At 44.1% G+C, this 20,174-nt stretch overlaps 1 protein-coding gene across 42 annotated transcripts in view; it reads left to right on the top strand.

Moving 5' to 3' along the window:
* Positions 1–19,885, top strand: part of BEND7 (BEN domain containing 7) — an 88,631-nt gene extending 68,746 nt beyond the window's left edge. For 7 of the 42 annotated variants that reach the window (XR_012417482.1, XR_012417481.1, XR_012417478.1 and 4 more), the window contains 3 exons: positions 7,329–7,448; positions 11,882–11,932; positions 15,811–18,135. Coding sequence is in view for 30 of the 42 variants with exons in the window: in XM_074001052.1 (XP_073857153.1) it covers positions 7,329–7,448; positions 11,882–11,932; positions 15,811–15,872 (233 nt within the window). In the remaining 12 variants the exon portion in view is untranslated. Of the gene's footprint in view, positions 1–7,328; positions 7,449–11,878; positions 11,933–12,581; positions 18,136–19,685 lie in introns of those variants that run through there. The other 35 variants (XM_074001053.1, XM_074001060.1, XM_074001057.1 and 32 more) reach the window with 22 other exon arrangements.
* Positions 19,886–20,174: the final 289 nt, after the last annotated feature.

Below are 20,174 nucleotides of genomic sequence, written 5' to 3'. Positions count from 1 at the left end.
TGTAAGTTTAGGTTTAGGTCTGAATTTTCTGGGTGGTCAGCTAAAATCAGATTTCTGAGCCTGCATGCTGAGAACCCATTCCAAGACAATTCCACCAAGATGTGGAGGACCATCAGGCCCTGCCTGAATAGCCACCCTTGATTCTAGCTCTTTCCCCACCTCTCATAGTGTTTTACATGCCACAGTTACTGTTATTTTAATACAGTGGATATCAAGACTACAATTTTATGTTTCCACTTTCTCCTTGAAAATGGAAAATGATGCGCTAAATATTATTGGAGAAAAGATGTACCCTATTAGATCCAGATAAAATTTGAGCCACAGTCATCAGATCTCAGAGTTCAAAGTATGTGTATATCCATCTTACCCACAGCCCAGTTTCCAGGCACAGCTCCCCTGCTGCGCACTCACCTGGCCTCCTGGGGACAGGTAATCCACCAGCCTCTGCCCTCTTCCTCTCCCCAGCTGGCCACCATGCTTCTGTTTTGTGAGGTGGAAAGTAACACCCAGCATTCTCAAGTTTAACATGGGAGGATGCACTTAGCTATGGCTTTGTTTGTTTACCATTCAACCATTTTTCTTTTACAGTCACTGTGTGCTCAGATACAACTGTAAACATTAAGTCATTTATGTGGAAAATAACTCCTGTTAGCTGTGCAGTCTCAGGCCAGTCATTTAAGCTGCCCATACTTGGATTTTGTCATTGGTAATTTAGGATCACAATACCTATCCCCACTGGTTATTGCAGGATTAAATGAGATGTGTATAAACTGCCTCGCACGTGGGGAGTCTCAAATGATAGCTTTAAGACAGTGAGAGGAAAGAGAGTGGGAGAGACCCTGGTTGTGGTCCACTCACTCAGATGTGCCGGCGGGCTGCCTCCCATGACTCCCTCTCCCTCTGTACATCCCTGGCTGCAAGTGGTCCCCATTTGGGTCCCCTCTGCTTGTCCCCTGGGACCCGACAGCAGAGACTGTTGTCCCTCGCCCCTTTGCAAGCTGTAGGAGTTTGGCAGATCTAATGAGGACCCGGTTTTCAGTTCTGCGTGCTGTAAACCTTGATTTCCTTGCATGATATAAACCTTGATTTGACCACAAGTTAAAACTGAGTCATCAAATCTGAAGCTGGGCTGTGACTGCTGGCCAGAGTTCTTAGAGGATTTCACAGCGACCTGAAGGCTCTTCCCACCGACCCCTGTTTCTTGAAGTGTCTGCTAGACACAGTGACTTCCTTTCAAAGTCCATGCCACATTCTGCTTTTCCCAGCACAACCAGCCAGAAAAACCCAAATTAAAAGTCCCTCAGGAGAACGACAGTGTGGATAGATTGCTGTTTGGGGAACACGGCCAGTCTGCCCTGTTCACAGAGTGGCGCATTCAGCATGTCAGACACGCCACGCGCTGCCGCCTTCACTTGATGATGACATGAGGAGCAGCATTCTGAAGGAAGGGTCTGCCCGGCCACCAGCAGCTGATTCATTATTTATATACAATTAAAGGGCAGGGTTCAAATGAATGCTAGCATCTGGGAAAAGGCATTACTCATGGACGGATCAGATTGAGCATTTGTCATTTCTCTAGTGACTTCACATATGCCCTGTGCCTTGGGACTCAAATTATATTAAGCAGAAGAGATGCTTTAACTCTTTTATTTACTTTAATTGTTGATCTTATTTCACTTTTTCAGATTATCTGGGCTCGTTTAAAGGTAGCCCTTGCTGCTGCTTCATATATTAAAATAGGAACGGAGGAAAATTTCTTTTTAGAACCTATTGCATTCTAAAGATGAATGCAGATGATTCCACTATGGTTCTTAATGACCCACTGTTAACATAGTAGAAAACTCAGTGCATTAATGCAATACCCCTTTTCACATCATTACTCCTAATGGAACTGTTACCAGGATAATAGCTTGACCTTTAGCTATAGATTCAGGGAGCAAAAATGCATTCTGTCTCCCCAATAACTCTATTCACATAGCGTATTGACTGTTTGCAGATCAATGCAATGACAAAGTCTTTTGGCCTTGTCCTTGAGGCCTCATCTGCTATCGTAAGGGAGAGAATAGGATTTCGTCTTCAGTAAGTAAATTCTAGTTAAAAGTCTCTTTTAAGTTTAGACGTAATCCATGAACTAGCGTGTCAATAATGTGCCCAGTAGAAATATTTATTTGTGTAGGTATTTTTTGAAAAGCCTATTGCTGCACCTTCAGAGATCTTAGACACAGACCCAGGAGACAGTGATTTTCTTGGCTTCTTTCTATTGAAACCAAATAAGTTTTCATTGAAACTAGAAAAAAATAACTAGACACAGCTGCCCTTTTAGTGACTGAGAGAATATTTGAGCTCAAGGTTGGACTAGAAGGGTCTGATCTGAACCCACTCACGATGTGGGAACAGAGTCCACAGTCTCCTTTGGCTTATCTTGAACTTGCTTGTCCGCACACATGGGAGTCATTCAATGTGGTGTAGTCCAAATCCACTTTGTTAATTTGGAGCCATGACTTTCTAATGTGTGCTAATTTGGACACATGCATTTCACAACCCGAGAAAAGAGGGGTTGCTATGGAAATTAACTGTATAAATAATATTACAAGGGGGGAGATGTTTACCTGCTGTGACAGTGGATTCAGTCATTTTTGTAGTACACATTTTTGCATAAACGAATAGGATGCTAAACAGAAATATTTTGTTCTATTTATTAAAACAGGACTTCAAGAACCTTTTGGAAATTATCTGATTAGTAAATGTTCTTGTGGGTATTTGAAGGCAATAAGACCTTGCTTCTTTAAATAGAGCCTATTAATTAAAGACTTCCTGCTAATTCAGATAGACCATTTTCCCTCAATTAGCCTAAATTTGTAAGCTAATGTATTTGCTTCCATTAGAAACAAAACTGGAAAACATGTTGGCTTATTTATCAAATGCTTGAGTTCTTCTTCAGAAAAACGCACTATGGTAGGTGCTTTGAGGGAGACAAAAGAGATAAAGACACTGAAGTTGCTTAGAATCTAGTGGCAGAGATTTGAAAGTATGTGCACCCCCGGGGATAGCCTATCCTCTGCACCTCCCCACCTTGCTCTCCCGGTCCCCCCATATCATACATTGGGCAGCCTGGTTGATTTTCTCCCCAGTCATTAATTGTGCTTTCTAAGCATCACTGCCCCTCTCCCCAGGTGGGGCTCTGATGGAACCTTTCCACTAAGACTTCCTCTTGCTCCCTGGTCCCACTGTCATCCTGATCACTTGTCTGTCCACATGACTGATGGCCTAGCCTATGTAGTGGCTGGACCTCATCCACGGTGACATTCACCTCTACTGCATTTCAGCCCCGTACTGTTGGCCACACCTTAGCATCCTCACACGCAGCTGCTCCTCAGCTGCTGCTGTATTCTCTGGTATCTTGGGGAACAATTCTTCTAGCTCCATGACTCCTGCTTGCCAACCCATTGACATCTGCATTCCCTGATCTCTATAGATAGCTCCAAGCCCATGATCCTTTTTCTGTGTTCACGTCCTTCCTAGATTTGGGGGGGTGAAGGGGAGGGGAGGAGTGGAGAGATGAGTTCATTCATGCCCGGTCACACCTTCAGCATCTTCAAGGGCTTATATCCCTGTTCTGCCAAAACTCTCCAGCAAAACCCTGAGCCTAGACCAGCCCTACCATCCGGTGTTCTAAAGGAGCTGCAGGGACTGAGGTGGAGAGCCTGTAGACTCTCACCGCGCTGCATAGCCCTACCACGTAGCCCGTCTGCGGCTTGGCAGCGGCATTAGTTGTCTGCGATCTGCTTCCTCTCTGATTCTTCTGAGAGATGATCCCACACCTCCTCTACACCCTCCATCCTCCAGAGCCCCTCACCCCTGAGCTCACTGAGGGCTCAGGAGTGTTTGCTCCAGCCTAGAACCACTTCTGAATCGACCATCTTCCCTTCCTATGGGTTCCGAAGAGGATGTTTCCCTCCTTTTGTTGGAGGCAGCCTCTCCATTTCTATTCCAGATCCATCAGCCCCAGCCCCCTAGGGTCATGCCTTTGACTATCTCCTGCTTCTCCCTGAATGCTGTTCTCTCCTGCCACACCACTGCTCCCTCAGCCTGCACACCACACCCACGTCCCTGTCCCTCAGCCCTCCTGTCTCCCCTCTTCTTCCACCCTCCCCTCTGGGCCAGGTGTCCTGAGAGTGACCACCCTCCCCGGCCCTCGCTGACCTTCAGAGGGCACCAAGCCACCCCTTCTGTCCTTCTTCTGCACTGCAGCCTGCTGGTCCCTCCTTTTTATTAGGACCACTCACCGGCCCTCCCACCACTCTCCCCATCCCTCCTGCCTGTCCAGCCACGCTTGGGCCCCTTCCTGTGCTCTTCTGCCTCCACCTTCTCTTTGGCAGCCTGGCATTCCCCCGGGCTCCCAACCCAGCCTGTGCCCTTTCCACTGTCCATGTTCTCTCTGGTGGACGTTCTCTCTCTCTCACGGTTTTGTCTGTTTGTTTTTGAGTCAGAGTCTTGCTCTGTCACCCAGGCTAGAATACAGTGGTGCGATCTCGGCTCACTGCAACCTCTGTCTGTCAGGTTCAAGCGATTCTCCTACCTCTGCCTTCTGAGTAGCTGGGACTGCAGGCACGTGCCACCATTCCCAGCCAGTGTTTTTATTTTTAGTAAAGATGGGGTTTCACCATGTTGGCCAGGCTGGTCTCGAACTCCTAACCTCAAGTGATCCACCCACCTTGGCCTCCCAGAGTACTGGGATTACAGGCATGAGCCACCATGCCCGGCCTCTCTCACTGTTTTAACCACCACATGTATGTCTGTGCCTCTTAAACCAGTGTGTTCAGCTTGGCCTCTTCTCTGAACTGTCTAAATTTCTCTGTCTAAATACACTTGGCCTCCTTGTCTGCAGGTTCCACATCCACAGATTCAACCAGTTACAGATTGAAAATATTCAGAAAAAAAAAAAAATTCAATGCAACAATTAAAAATCATGCAAATAGGCTGGGTGCCCCTCCACTGCTGTTGTATGCTCCGGTGTCTCAGGGCACAGTTGCACAAGTTGCCTAAGGTCTCACTCGATTGTCCAGGCTGGAGTGTAATGGTGTGATCATAGCTCGCTGCAGCCTCGAACTCCTAGACTCAAGTGATCCTCTTGCCTCAGCCTCCTGAGTAGCTGGAACCACAGGCTTGCACCACCACTCCCGGATTATTGATTGATTGATTGATTGATTGATTGATTGAGACAGGGTCTCACTGTGTTGCCCAGGCTGGTCTCAAACTCCTGGCCTCAAGCAACCCTCCCGCCTTAGCCTCCTAAAGTGTTGAAATTACAGGCATGACCCACCATGCCTGGCCTATATCAGGGACCTGAACATCTGCAGACTCTGGGATCTGCTGGGGGTCCTGGAACCAGGACTGTCTCTGCCATCTCCACATGGGTGCTCCACAAACACCCCAAACTCAGCATGCTCCAAACCAAGCCTGTGATGTCCTTGCAGCTCACACACGTTGCCTTTCTTCTCTTTTTACCGCATCATGTGATGAACCAAACAATGGCAGTTCTCTGAGAGGCCCTAGATGCGTCTCTAGCTCAGGCTTTCGCAGTAGCTTCCTGAAGGGGAACTCCCTGCTTCGCTCTGGGCTCCCTGAAATGTGTCAACCATGCTATTGACATTGATCTCGTCCTGCACAATTGGATTGTCGCCATGTAGTTGACAGTAGAGATCACATATAGCTGCTTTTCTCTTTCAAATTATTTCCTTAGGATAAATTTCCAGGAGTAAGATTACCAGTCCAAAGGTACAACAGTTTTATGTCTCCCATTAAATACTACTGATTTCTCCAAAGGGTTTTCCCTGTTTGCACTAACAGTAATGTTTGAATGTGCCAGTTTTATCAGTATCAAGTATTAGCTTTCTAACGTTGTTTTTCTAATTTTAGTAGGTATAAAGTGTGTTTTGCAGTTCTTTGGTTTACATATTAATTGAACATTTTTCCTAATATTTTTTGTTAAATATTTTTTGCCCATTTCTCTATGGGGACTTTCGAGGTTACTCGTTTATGTAAATGAGCTCTTTATCTGACGGTAGATCGTGAACCTTTTCGGTCACATTTAGTACAACTAGCTTTTCTCATTCTGATGAAATGCCTTATTTTTCATTCAATAGAAATTTTACCTTTTTCCGTAGCTGAATCTGTCAATATTTTCTTTTTGTCTTTTTTTTTTAAGAGAAACCTTTCAAAATATCGAAATTACCAATATTTTAAATACCAAGGAGGCAATGGGATGTCATGGCCTACCAGATCTTGACCTTATGAAGGACAGGTTGAAAAGATGAGTTTCAAAGTGCTCAGGAGTGAGTGTGAGGCGGAAACGTCAACCCCAGCGCCACGTGTGCGGCCACACACTGTGCACAGCCCTCCCACCATCACTGTCCCGCCTGCCTTGTGTCCTGCCTTGGGGTTCTTCTTAGTTCCCTTTGTGCTTAATCGGGTAGTTCTTTCCTGGGCGCTCATGTGATGTGCAAGGGGTTGACTTGAAGTAGAACTGGAACTTTCATCATGACACCAACTGCATTATTATTTGAGTACTGACTGAGTTGGTAGAAATCACCAGGAGAGAGACCATCTTTTCGTGTTAATTTTGCATTCAATTTTGAATTGACAACAAAAAACTGAACTCTTTTAATATATTTGCAAAACCTTGCCATAAGGTCAGTAGACCCTTAGGGAGCATTTTCTTCTCTGCCTATAAGATACATACAGATGGATGTGGAGCCAGTAGGAAGAGCAGCTTCCATGCAGACTACTTAGTGAGTATCGCCAGTTTCATTTTGAAGCACAGTGCACTGGACCTAGCCAGGACCTGTCAATCTCCATCTCTGACAAAGAAATATAATCCAGATACTGAAGATACAGAACTGACGTCCTTTAGAAATACACTTTTTTTTAGACCAGGCGCAGTGGCTCATGCCTGTAATCCCAGCACTTTGGGAGGCCAAGGCAGGCGGATCACCTGAGGTCGGAAGTTTGAGACCAGCCTGACCAACATGGAGAAACCGCGTCTCTACTAAAAATACAAAATTAGCTGGGCCTGGTGGCACATGCCTATAATCCCAGCTACTAGGGAGGCTGAGGCAGGAGAATTGCTTGAACCTGGGAGGCGGAGGTTGCGGTGAGCTGAGATCGTGCCATTGCACTCCAGCCTGGGCAACAAGAGTGAAACTCTGCCTCAAAAAAAAAAAAAAAAAAAAAAGAAATACACTTTTTTTCCTTTGTAGAATATGTATCTGTTTCAGATCTGCATATGTTACTTAAGGTATTCAACAAGATTTTACATTTTCTTTCAGTCTTCACAGAAAAGTACTGTACAGCTCACCATGTGGATAAGCTTCCTGGCCCAAGAGACTGGGTACAGATTCTACAGGATCAAATTAAACTGGCCAGAAGAAGGTTAAAAAGAGGCTCAGGTATGACTAAGGTGCAGAAAAAATAACTGGAGAAGCGCTTAGGAATTCTTAGACTTTATAAAGTACAATACTTGCCTCTAGGTTATTTCAGCGTCTTGTCTTTTGAAGGAGAGACTGTGTATAATCTGCTGTGATTTGCTCTCTTAAAGTCTTATTAGAGTGAATTTTGAAACTTACCTTCGGACTAAATAGTAAAAATTATGTCAGGCCACTTGCTTTGAAGAGTACAAGTGAAAAAGACTGCTAATCTCATTTGTGGTCTAATGCTCTTATATATGAAAACTGGGTCTCTTTGATGGTTTGCTTCTGTTTACCTGTTGATTTTTATTTGTTTGGATCTGCGTGACTTTATGAAAGTACAAGTTGCTTAATGTTAAAAAAAAGAAGAAAAAAAAAACTCTTCTACCAGCAACACCACATCAAGTAAAAGGGATTTTGAGTGGGGGATGTGTGTGCACACGCATGCATGCATGGGTTGTGTGTGTGGGTTTTAAATTCTGGGCTTGGAGATTCTGGGATTATTCCTCCAGGAAAAGTGAGCACCAGGAGAATTACACCTGTTCAGATTTGGTCATTGAAGTCTCTGCTTGCCCAAGGTGACGGTGGGGGCCAATTTCCTAGTGAAGAATCCCTGGGTAGTCAGCTTTCTCCCATCAAATAAGAGTAACTATCTCTAGGAGGCCACACATCTCTAGATAAGATTTTTTAATTTCATATATGTTAGTGTAGCCATTATGGAAAGCAGTATGGAGGTTCCAGAAAAACTAAAAATAGTTGGGAGGCTGAGGCAGGAGGATTGCTTGAGCCCAGGAGTTCCAGACCAGCCTGGGCAACATCTCCAGATGTTTTGTGGAGACCCTAGCTACACACACACACACACACACACACACACACACAAACCTTAAAAATTAGCCAGGCAAGATGGCACGCACCTGTTGTCCCACTGACTTGGGAGGCTAAGATAGGAGGATCACTTGAGCCCAGGAGTTTGAGGCTGCAGTGAGCTGTGATTGGCCACTGCACTGCAGTCTGGGTGACAGAGCGAGACCCTGTTTCTTTAAAAAAAAAAAAAAAAAGTGGGGAAATTCTGTAGAAGGCTTCTCTCAGGGACCCAGAAAGGCCTTGCTGGCAGTGGATCATGTGACTAAGAAACACAGTTTAAATGGCGTTCTGGTGCCTTCCCCATGCTGCACATTTTAGACATAAACACACCTTCTTTTCCTTCTATCGTCAGATGCTGAGACCGATTATTATGAGCTCTGGTCTCTCTTCCCTTCCCCTGTCCCACCAGCAAGCAGACACGCAGCCAGTAGAGATGTGCCGCCACATCCCTCTTCTCTTTCCCACAAGCAGACTGGACAGAGAACACATCCCCTAACCATGCCTCATTTCTGTTGATAATTCATATCACAAACGCCCATTTTCCCCCCAGGTTTGCCCACTTCTACAGGATGAGGCCCAAGCCACATCCTGCTCCCCACCCCTCCCCTCCTCGAGGAGCCTCCACTCACTTGCCCATTCCTGCCCCTTAGGCATCAGAATATTTGATGTCGGACATTGTAACTTTTGACCACTGGCTTAGATGATCTGCCCAGATACTTATGATTGGCTCCCTTGGCCCTTCTCTTCTGCGTTCCTAGCAGGTTCTACTAGCAACTGAGAAGTAGAAAGTGGCTGTAAGATAAAACCAACCCTGACAAGCAGACCCAAATGATAGCACAGCAGCAATGACCTGCCAAATGCAGTTTTGTCTTCCCATTTTGTCAAATCCTGTTCCACATCATTCTCCTCTAGGGCACAGAAGTGGGGCTCCAGCAAATCGAAACTAGAGCCACTTGTATTTCCTTCCATGATGCCAGTAGGAACTGAGGGGTCTGGATCAATAATATTACCCGCTCTCACGCTTTTTGTCTTGATAATTTTCAGTCTAAATGATAATACAAACAGTGTCGCATAGAGATTGCACAACTTCAACCTTATTTATCATATCTGGCTCCATTCCTGGAATGAGGTAGAGACTCTGACTCCACAAGCTAATTGGCTACCGCTGAAGGAAGCCTGCACTGCCTCTAGAAAAAAAAGAAATGCCCCACACAGATTTGAAAGGCCGTTATGCAAATCCAGATAGAAATTCATTTGGGGCTGTCGTCACATGAGATAATTTTTATTCTGTAACTCCAGTGATTCCTTTCCTGGTGTGCATTTTTATCATTTTCATTACATGATTTTCTCAGAGCTGAAATCACAATATATCGTGTTAGATCTCAGAGTAAAGATGCCACTGCTGTTAAATGTTTATTGGACTTGCTCAATGTTTTCCAAATTTACCAACTTGATTGTCACCGGGGAAGAAAGAGTGTGAGCTTGTTGTTGCAGATAGATGTTATAATTAAATTTGAGTAACACAACAGTGTCTTCATCCTTGACTCTCAGCCCCTATTCATGCAACTAGCATGTTCTGATTTATATATAATCATCTATATATTTTTTGGTTATATGTGTTCTGTTCTTACTAAAGCACATAATTGCATAGGCCTGTTTTTCAAAGGGAGGATAGCTGAATTACAAAAGGAAGATCAGTTTATACCCAGAACTGACCTTGTTATAACTAAATGAAAAGCAATTATAGATGTAAAGAAAGTTGCTAAAATATAAAATGAACTAGAACTAGAAGACTTAAGAAATTAGCTCATAATGATGCTTATGGTATGTTTGGACTATTAATAGCAAAGAGATGCATAGCCCAGACATTAACCTGCTTCATGTCCTGGGCATTGTTACTTACTAGCTGTGTTACCTGGAGTGAGTTTCCTAACCTCTGTCTCACTTTCCTCGTTTGTTCAGATGGGCAGAACAACAGACCCACCTTGTAGAGTTTCCTACGGGTTCACTGACACATTGCATGTCAGGTGCCCAGTGAGCATTTAATAAATGCTGGAGATTATCATCGTTATTATTATTGAAGGATTTTTAAAATCCTAGGCAATGAGAGAACTACCATGAAGACCATCTGTCTATTCCAACTCACTCAAACCAATTAGAAGAAAATAATGTCTTCTAAATATAAACATAACATATGTTCGTTATTTTTCATATGTAAAATAATTTCTAAAAGCCATAGAACAAAATTGAAAATACCTAAAGCCTTTCATCCAGAGGGAAACACAGTTCACATTTAGCATGTGCTGTCTTTTTTCTCTAAACCTGTTTCCAGAATTTTAATCAGACCATGTATCCCATGGTTTGACTGAATATTTTTATGTTATTAAATATTCATCTACAACATCATTTTAGTGGTTGCTAGTCTTCCCCAACCTAGATTGGTCTTGCATATCTCGTCCCTTCTCAGTGATTGCTGTTTGTGGTGGATCTAGCAGGTCAGCAGACAAGGCGTCTTTCACTAATGCCAGTGAGTGTTCATCTGAGGACAAGATGCTGGAGGATGAAGGAGATGGGGGAGCCTTACAATGTTTCTAGCCATAGCTAAGCCCTGATTATGTTTAAAGCAACAATAAAAACAAGTACGTAGTACTAGTTTAGGCTTCTGCCGACTCAGTGTTACAGCGTGGTGCCAAGGCTGACCTCATTCAACAGCCTCACAAGGGCTGCCCACACACATTATGCAGTCAGCAGGGGCCTTCCTATGGGGACCACAGGCCCTGGGCCACGGAGGGCACCACCAAAACTATCCCAGGGGCCATAATGTGATGTTTTCCCATCCCCACGTGTTACGGGAAACTAACAAACCCATCCCTTACCAAGAGACACATGAGCACCTTTTTTTTTGCATTTAACAGAAGGTTTTTTGTGACTGAAGGATCTACCTTTGGAAAACTCCCAAGGAGATGGATACATTTATCAGAGACGAGCAAAGGTTTGCATTTTAAAACGTAGCAATGGAGAATCTTCTGAAGCAACGCCTATACCTTCTTCATGACCACGTTGGTGCCAGAGTTAGATTGGCAGCTCTAGGATCTGCATCAGTCATCTCCAAAGAAAGGTTCATTCTCAGGATTTCCTAAGCTGCCCCCCAGGAGTAGTTCTGGCGATGCCAAGTGCAATTCTGCAGCAGGAATTCACTGACACGTTCCCCTGATGACCCTATTTCAACAATTCACCCCCCATGCTGGTTCGATATTTAAGCCTCTGTAAATAAGTGAAAATAAACAGAAATCATCAGTGATCAATAGAATGAGGCTGGTAAGATTTTTAAAATTTTTAATACGGGAAAGTTGGTTTTAGATCACTATCATCAAAAAATACTCAAATAACGATACTAACATCTGTAATATGAACCAATGATAGCTGAAAAGGGAAAAGAATGGTGAAAACTTATGCATACTCGAGTTTTTAAGATTACATCACTGTTTTCAGTAGAATGAATGTGCTCCCTGAAACTAATGAGATTTGTGTTTTATATTTGTAACCAGCAGAGATCACGGACAGTGATGAAAGACTGGATGGCATTTCTCTACCACCAACAGGTAAATAAAATGCATTTACATTTTCATCACCCCCTGGAAAATACAGCCCACAAAAATATCTGCATTGAAAATGATTTTGACATTAGACATGCACACACTTGAGCAAACTGCTTCTGCAGTGGACCCAGGCCCTGGTCATCGGAGCTGCTCAAGGCCCCGTGCTCAGAGATGTTTTTCACATTGAATAGAAAAACATTTTTCTCATACTCTTATTTTCATAAGCATCTCAGAAGAGCAAATCCTAAGAACTAAGTATCACAACATTTTGCCTCCCCAAACCTTTGGACATTACAAACTATTTTTAACATGAAATGAGATTTCACTTTAAAACGGGAACCACTAATTTTGTGTGATCAAATTCATGGTTAGGCTGTCCTCTCCCACCTCCTCCAAACGGCCTTGGAGCCTTGAGCAATCAATCAGTCAGTGGACACCCAATGAACACTGTGTTTTAACTGAGCAATTTGAACAAGCCCAGCCATCCGGCGTGAGTGGCACGTTCCTAACGCCAGGAGCAGATCAGCTGAAGGCCCCCTTCCATGGAAGCATTTGCTGCACACTGTTGTGTTGAGCCATAGACATAATTCTAACTTCATATTATTTGACTCTCAAGTAATGCTTCTGACCCTGGCTTCCTACCTGTGTATAGGTTCATATCTGAGAGCCAGAGGGGCGGGTGTCTGATCAATGAGCCTTGTGGAAAACAATTTATCCCCTCCATTGGTCACAGGACTCTACTGACTGCCCTCCAAAGGATACCTGAAGATTCTCTGCCCACAAAACCCAGGCACACCCAAAAACCCCGTTACTGAAAAAGCTCAACCGAATGTTTTTTCCTCTAGATTTGGGGTGGTCTGTGTTCATTAAATTCAGCAAACATTAGTGGAGTCTCTAGGCTGTGTAGGAACTAGACTAGGCCATGTATTCATTGACAGCACGTATCCCAAAATGGCAAGGAAAGCCACGTTCACAGGTGTAGGATGGGTCTGTGCTAGTGAACTTCAGAGCTTCAGAGCAACAGGAAAATTGAGCGGTGTAAGTGACACATTGCTTTCTCTGCCACTGAATAGCTAAGCACCAGATCCATGGACAGATAAATGAAATGAGCTACATAGTGCAAAAAGACCTGCCTACATCAAGTTCTTCCCATGTAGAGTCATTATATAAAAGGGATTTCTCTTATTTGGCTGTGTTTTCACATTTGTGAATTAAGAGAATTGAAAGACGTGATCTCTGTTGTTCCTTCCCAATTTGTCATTCTCTGACTATCAGGGCACCCTTATCAGCCTCATTCTTATCACCCGGGCCAGTCCCAGCAGATCCATGAAATCCTAATCATAATAGACCTAGCCTTCAAAAGGCCCTTCAGGGTAGCACCATGCCTTTCTAGCTGTGCTTCCCAAGTGCCCTCCCACCCAGGGCATCTCCACTGCCTGTCCTCCTGCGTCATGTGACACAGTGAGCTTTTATTATTTGAAAACCACTCCCCTTGAAGTTTATATTCACCTCCAAGTGGTGAGTATGGAATGCCTTTGTATTTTCCTATCTGAAGTTGGAGATACCTTTCCAGTGAGAAAACTGAGCCCACAGGGTGCTAGGAGAGTCTCATGGAACTGAAAAAAAATGTCAAGGAATCTGAGAATGAGAAGGAACTTGAGAGATCCTCTAGTCCAATCCCTTCTTTTTATCCAGTCCTTTTATTTTACAGGAAAAAAAGCCTGAGGCCCAGAAACATTAAGTGGCTTTCCCACAGCCTCACAGCTGGTTGACGGCCTGGTGGGAACCCAGGTCCCTCGACTCCCAGCCATGATACTGTATAGCTTTCTCACACCTAAGCCAAAGCCAGCTTTCCTCTGCATGTTTCCTAAAGATCCTAAGAGATGATGGATGTGCTAATCCCTTTAGGAGTCCTCTTCACTGTCTCAGTCTTCACAATTACAATGTTCGTCATCCGTCAGCCCGGTTCACTGCAGCTGAAACTCATTCCTTCCAGTCTATTCTCAAACTTTACCCAAGGCTCTGAGGTCATAATGAAGAAAATAGTATCACACACCTGCAGGTCTTTTCACTAAACTGTTGATAGATATTTGATACAAATCGCTAAGCAGCATGATAAATAAAAACGTTTATCATTTAGAAAAGAGGCCGGGCGCGGTGGCTCACGCCTGTAATCCCAGCACTTTGGAAGGCCGAGGTGGGCGGATCACGAGGTCAGGAGATCGAGACCCTCCTGACTAACACGGTGGAACCCCGTCTCTACTAAAAAATATACAAAAAATTAGCCAGGCGAGGTGGCGGGAGCCTGTGGTCCCATCTACTCTGGAGGTTGAGGCAGGAGAATGGCGTGAACCCGGGAGGTGGAACTTGCAGTGAGCTGAGATCACGCCACTGCACTCCAGCCTGGGTGACAGAGCGAGACTCCGTCTCAAAAAATAAAAATAAAAATAAAGAGGAAAAGAAGTATCAGATTGGTGCTCAAATTTTGCAGTAATAACATTAAGTAATGTTGATATTCACCTTGATAGCATGTCTCTTGATTGCCTCCAGAGTAAAATCCCATTCTGGTTGGCTTCTTTGAATGCAGTGCTACTCCTAACAGCCCTCCTCACATGTGCGCTTTAAGAACTCCACCTTTCTTGCACATGTGGTTTCATCCTTGAACTTGAGCCTCACTGGTCAAAACCACAGGATCGACCAACGGCTCTGATACAGACTCTCACGATCCCATTTATCTGAGCTAGCAACCATGAGTTCTTTTTAAAGATTCAGCAATGCTTTTATTACTTTTTTAAGGTCTTTTTTCTTCCTTCCAAACTTGTGTGTTTGGGGCAAGGGCAGGGAAAGGGGTGTAAATCCTTAAGTGTTTCTATGAACCAGAAGTGACTAGGGTAGGGTTACAGGCAGGTCAAATGACATTTGTTTGGATGCATTACATTTAAGCAACCTTCTATTCATCAGGTTTTAACAGAAATGGATTCACCCTCTATAATGCATCCATTTTATTTTCCCTTAACCCTATTCACTAATCCTTTTTGAGCAACTACCAAGAATCAGCCCTGTGTTGGATGCTGGTATAAAATGCCCTCAGACTAGTGTGAGAGGCAGAAGGAATTACATAAATGCTACAGCGCAGAAGTGTGGAGAGGGCCTGGGGCTCAAGAAAAGCCACCCAGGAGCTGGGGACAGTTTGCATTAAAAAAAAAAAAAAGTATAGAGAAAGTGAAATCAAAACAGTGCTTTCTAAAATTTAAAATGGAGCTTCCAAATTTGAAATGGGGATGTTCATCTAGACTTAGCAATTGTCATAAATTGGCATTTTACATACTTTTAAATTAATAAACAAAAGTGTAAGGAAGAACATTTCAATTGCTTTTACCACCCACAGACAACCATTATTAGATGATTTTTCTCAAATGGTTCTCCATTTTATTTATCTATACGGTGGAGATCAAACATGTAAAATTTTGTTTCCTACTATGTTTTTTTTTTTTAATTTTTACCTAACAAGCATTTTCCCACTGTATGGCAAATCTTCATATGCATTCTTTTAATAGCTGCATGATATTCTGTTTTGCAGGTAAATTATCTTTTGGGCCATTTTCTATGACTGGTCAATGTGTGGATATACTCTAATGGTAATACACATTCATGGCCTTTCTCATAAAAAATCATTACAAATTTCAGATTTCTACAATTGCTCATGGAGGACAACTAAAGCCTTGGCTAAAAACTTAGCAACTTAACTGTGAAACACAGACACCTCCCCAGTAAATTCTTTACTCGTCCGGAACACCCACCTCCAGCCATGTCACAGAAACATGTACAACTCTTCCTTAAAGAAGTGGCTCTCCGCCTTCATTTTCTTGTCTCTGTTGTAGGTAATATATTTGACACCAGGAGAGGAAACACGGAGGATACAGAACCAGGTTTCACTGCCTAGACTTTGATTTTAGTGACATTGTTCAGTGGCATATGTAACTTCCGTTTGAATTTCCACAAAGATCCACGTAGCATTTCAGGTGCCTGCAAAGTGTGGGTGTTCTGTGAAGTTTACCTGTCATGTTTGAATAGTTTCATATACTTTCTTTGTAATGTGTGATAACCAAGCCTCCAATCTGGTATAAGATTTTTAAAATCACTTTTAGGGTTGATTTGTTACCCTTTAAAAGTCCAGCATTTGATTCAGTTAGTTCATTGTCCATTATAAAGAAGTGGTTCTCTCTTCCCTGTTTTCATTCAAAACCTCAGTGTGAATATAGAGCTGTGAGACGTATTTATTTTAATGTAAACTGCTTAGATGCAACTATAAAGGAGCATGGCTCTTTCCAGTGCTGAGAGAGCAGTTGTGAAGGCCAAAATTAATTAGACCTTCATCGTCTTAGAAGATGAAAAAGCTGTTTTGGGAGACAGGATAGCTCTGACCTATTAGATGAAATCATTCATGACATCGGTACCCCCCAAATAGCCATTTGTAACTGAGTAAGTGCCAATGACCTATGAGTTCTTAGGAAAGAAAAACCTTTCACCTAAGTTGCGTCAACACAATGACAAAATAACTAATTAAAAGGTGAGAAAATCAATCATTTATCTACATGATACCTAACAGCCATTTTAACAGATGGTCTTAACTGAGAGGTACAGGGTTTTGGCACCATGTGGCAACTGGCTAAAAATGTACTTAATATTATATCGTTTATCTGGTTCCTAGTATAGTTGCCCTCTGCTTTATATAAAACTAATATATGAAAATCTAGATTTATTTTAAAAAGATATATTGCCATGAAGGTATTTGTTTTATAGAAATATTTACCTCCAGATTTCTTTCTCTAATAAGATGGTGAATTTAAAACACTATGTTATTTAGAAACACTGCATCTACACTTCATTTATTGTATAAAGCAAATTGCATTGAATCTTTGCCACTTGATCCAAAGGCCAAAAATTGGCATGAAACCAATTTTGACTACAGATGACCAAACGCGGGGTTCACACCTGTCCACCAGCAGTTCCAATGCCTTCCCCTAGCCCTGGATTTAGCAAAGCACAGAATGTTAAGAGCTAAAAGTTACTGTAGAGGCTATTCAGTCCCACCCCTCATTCTGCCGGTGAGGAAACTGAGGATGAATGAGGGTAAGCGGTTGCCCAGAGCCTGTTAACCCCTCTGTGGCCAGGGCCCTGCCTAGAACCCAAATTTGCTGACTACCCTGTCCAAGGTACTCCTGTCACATCACACTGAAACACTAAACCTAGAGATAGGAGGGGGGCTCTGGGAAAAATCCCTGTTCCACCAAAGACCAGCCAGTCATCAAAGATGAGAGAAGGCATCCCTGCACTGTGACAAAAAGCTGGCTTTAAGTGTGGCTTGTGGAGTCAGTCTAACTACTAGACAAGTTACATCTCGTATATGTGTGGTTTCTTTTTCTTTTTTTGCGGAGCTACAAGGAAGGTCTGGAGAAATTATTTCCATCATACCTTTTCGTTAGCCTTTTTCCACTTCTGGCCCGTAAGTAATCCCTTTCCTGAAAACAGCCCCTTTGTTTTATCAAGTGGTCTGATGTACTGCGAACTGCGGCTCTTGTGTTTTTTGCACCATGGGTTTTAAAATCTGTCCTGTGCCTCCCACAACGAACTATTACCCAAGGGAAGGGAAAAGATTAATTAGTGACCTTTCGCTCTGTTAGGATGAGTATGTTGCTGGTAAAGGCAGAAACGCTAACTTCCAAATGTGGTCTGTTAGAGATTCGCTGGGAGCCTTCGGAAGCACTGCCTTCCAAGGGAGGGCCACGGCTTGGAGTATTCAGCACTTGAGGACGGGCGGGGCTTGTTCAACCCAAAGATATGTGCAATGAATGGATCCACACATTGGAAATACGTATCAAAACTGCAACAGTAAAATCATATTTTGTAAATTAAAATTGTGTTTACTTACTGTGACTACTGTTCAGACTTTATTCAGAAATCCTTTTTATAGGCTTTCTTAGCAAAAAAAAAAATCCATATCTATGGATAACATCTCAATCTTCTGTATATATGTTTTATTAATATGTAAATATTTAGATTTTTTTAAATTACTATGTTCTTTAAAAAAGAATTCAATGCAAGCCTGGTTGTGAAAATGGTGTATAACATTGTCTTGTGATATCAATTCCCAAGATGCTCTTTATGTCTGATCTGGAAGAATACAATAAATTACTTTAATTGAGCATGCGTGCTGATCTTGCCTGTGTGCCGGTCTTCCTGTGTTTATGAAGAGAAGTCAGTGCTGTTCATTAATTAAAAGGTATTATTAATACTCTGATGATCTCCCACAGAAGTTATATCTCCTGATGAAGTTAATTTTAAAAAATAAAGAAATCACCTAGATTGCTGCCAGAGTGAAAGCCTTCAGACGCTGGAAAGGCAGTGTCTGGCTGTTAGATCAATGGCTACAGCAAGTCCCACAGAAGCACTTGAGCGTTAAGTACTGAGATGCTTGAAGCCTAATTTTAAATGAATTAGGTAGCTTTATAATCTTCACTTAAAAGGTTAAGCCCTGCTTCTATGGAAACAACACATCACACGGACAAATCAATCTCCTCCGATGCAGAGCGGCTGCAGCTGCAGAATCGTTCGTTTCCCCTCTTTGAACACAGGGGGGCGCCACTCCTCGCCGGGCACTTACCCCCGCCGCCTCCCGCGGGCGTGCTCCGCCCCCTGCTCTGAGCGGGCCTCACCCGCGGGCTGGAATCCAGCTCCATCAGAGGTTCAATTCAGAGTCTTGACTCTGGGTGCCTGCTTTTAGAGGGGCCTGGGACAGCTGTGAGGAGAGGCGGGTGAGTAGGGGCAGGAGCTGCTGCCTAGGAAGGCACGCGCACCTGGGCAGGGAGCCTCAGGGAGAGCTGTTGCAAAAACATGTGGACTCCAGCCCCTGCGTCTTGCAGGCGTCCACGCTGCTCTGAAGCTGGAGTCAGGCTCCAGTCCTCGCCTCCGCCCTGATGCCCCCAGCTTCCTGGGGTCCCTTGTGTCAGGCCCCCACATCATATCTTTTGGCCCAAGGCCTCTGGGATGCCCTTGATCCCACAGGGCTGGCAGGGATGAGTGCTTTGTAGATATCCTGGCAGAACAGCCCGAAGACCTCTCTAACCCAATGGCCAGGGGACCCCATTTCGCCACAGGAGGCTCCCCTGGAAGACGCTTGCACACCTGCCTCAGTTGTCACCGCTCCTATCCTCCACCCCCCAAACCCCCCTCCCCAAGGATCTGAGGACACAGCTGGCTCATTTCCCAGCAGCACCCGAGTTCAGCTGCACCATTTTACTGAACACCAACTGGGCAGACACTGTGGGTGTTTAGGGCGACCGGTTTGGGGATAAAAGAGAAAAGAGGGCGAGAGGGGAGGCAGGGGCACGTCCTGGCACTAAACTGTGCCAGGCTTGCACCATCCCGAGGGGCTGGGACGACGCGGGCAGCCGCGGAGCATCTGAAGGGAAAGGTCTTGATGGGAGTCCTGTCTTAGGTCGATCCGCCTGGCTGAAGCAGGGAGCATTCGCAGGAGGGGGCGGGCCGAAGACACGGGATCCCATGAACCCACAAAGTCACGCCTGAGAAAGAATCAGCCCAGAGGAGGGAGAATGTGACAAAGCTGACACCAGGTTTCTTGCTGGGGAACCAGGGTGGGTGTCACTAAGATAAGGAACACAAGGTGTGACGATTTGGAGGAGACAGGTGAGTTACTCCATTCATTCATTCATTCATTCATTCATTCATTCCACAGGTACTTGTGGTGGGCTCTGCACTGTTCTGCCGGGTGGGAGTGCAGCGGTGACCCAAAGTCCCTAGTCTTGCAGAACTCGCCTCAGACAATGTCACAAGAAAACGGACAGATGGCGGAACCCTGAAAGGAGCAGCACCTTGTGCTCCTGAACAATCTTACCAGAGAGAGAGCTGAAACAGGAGCTTTCTCCCAAACCAGCCAGGATTTCAAGCACCATTCATTCCTCATAACTCAGGTCTCAGCTACACTTCATCATCCAAGAAGGATTCGCAACTTTCCCAAGCCAGGCTCAATCAAGTCACGGTCTCTGACCCTTCACGTCGCTTGCCTCTTGCTGAAATTATCTTGCTTATTTCTGTGTGTGTTTATCACCCATCTTTCCACTGGAATCTAAGCCTTGTGATGTCAGGCTGTTAAGATTTCAGGCCCTGGTGAAAACATGTTCAGGATGCCCTCTCTCCTCTTTGCCCAGCAAGAGCGGACTGGTTA

This window comes from Macaca fascicularis, chromosome 9 (assembly GCF_037993035.2).
Source record: "Macaca fascicularis isolate 582-1 chromosome 9, T2T-MFA8v1.1".
NCBI classification, from domain to species: Eukaryota; Metazoa; Chordata; class Mammalia; order Primates; family Cercopithecidae; genus Macaca; species Macaca fascicularis.
The sequence above is the reverse complement of the archived record's forward strand: the minus strand, read 5'-3'. Positions and strand labels throughout refer to the sequence as shown.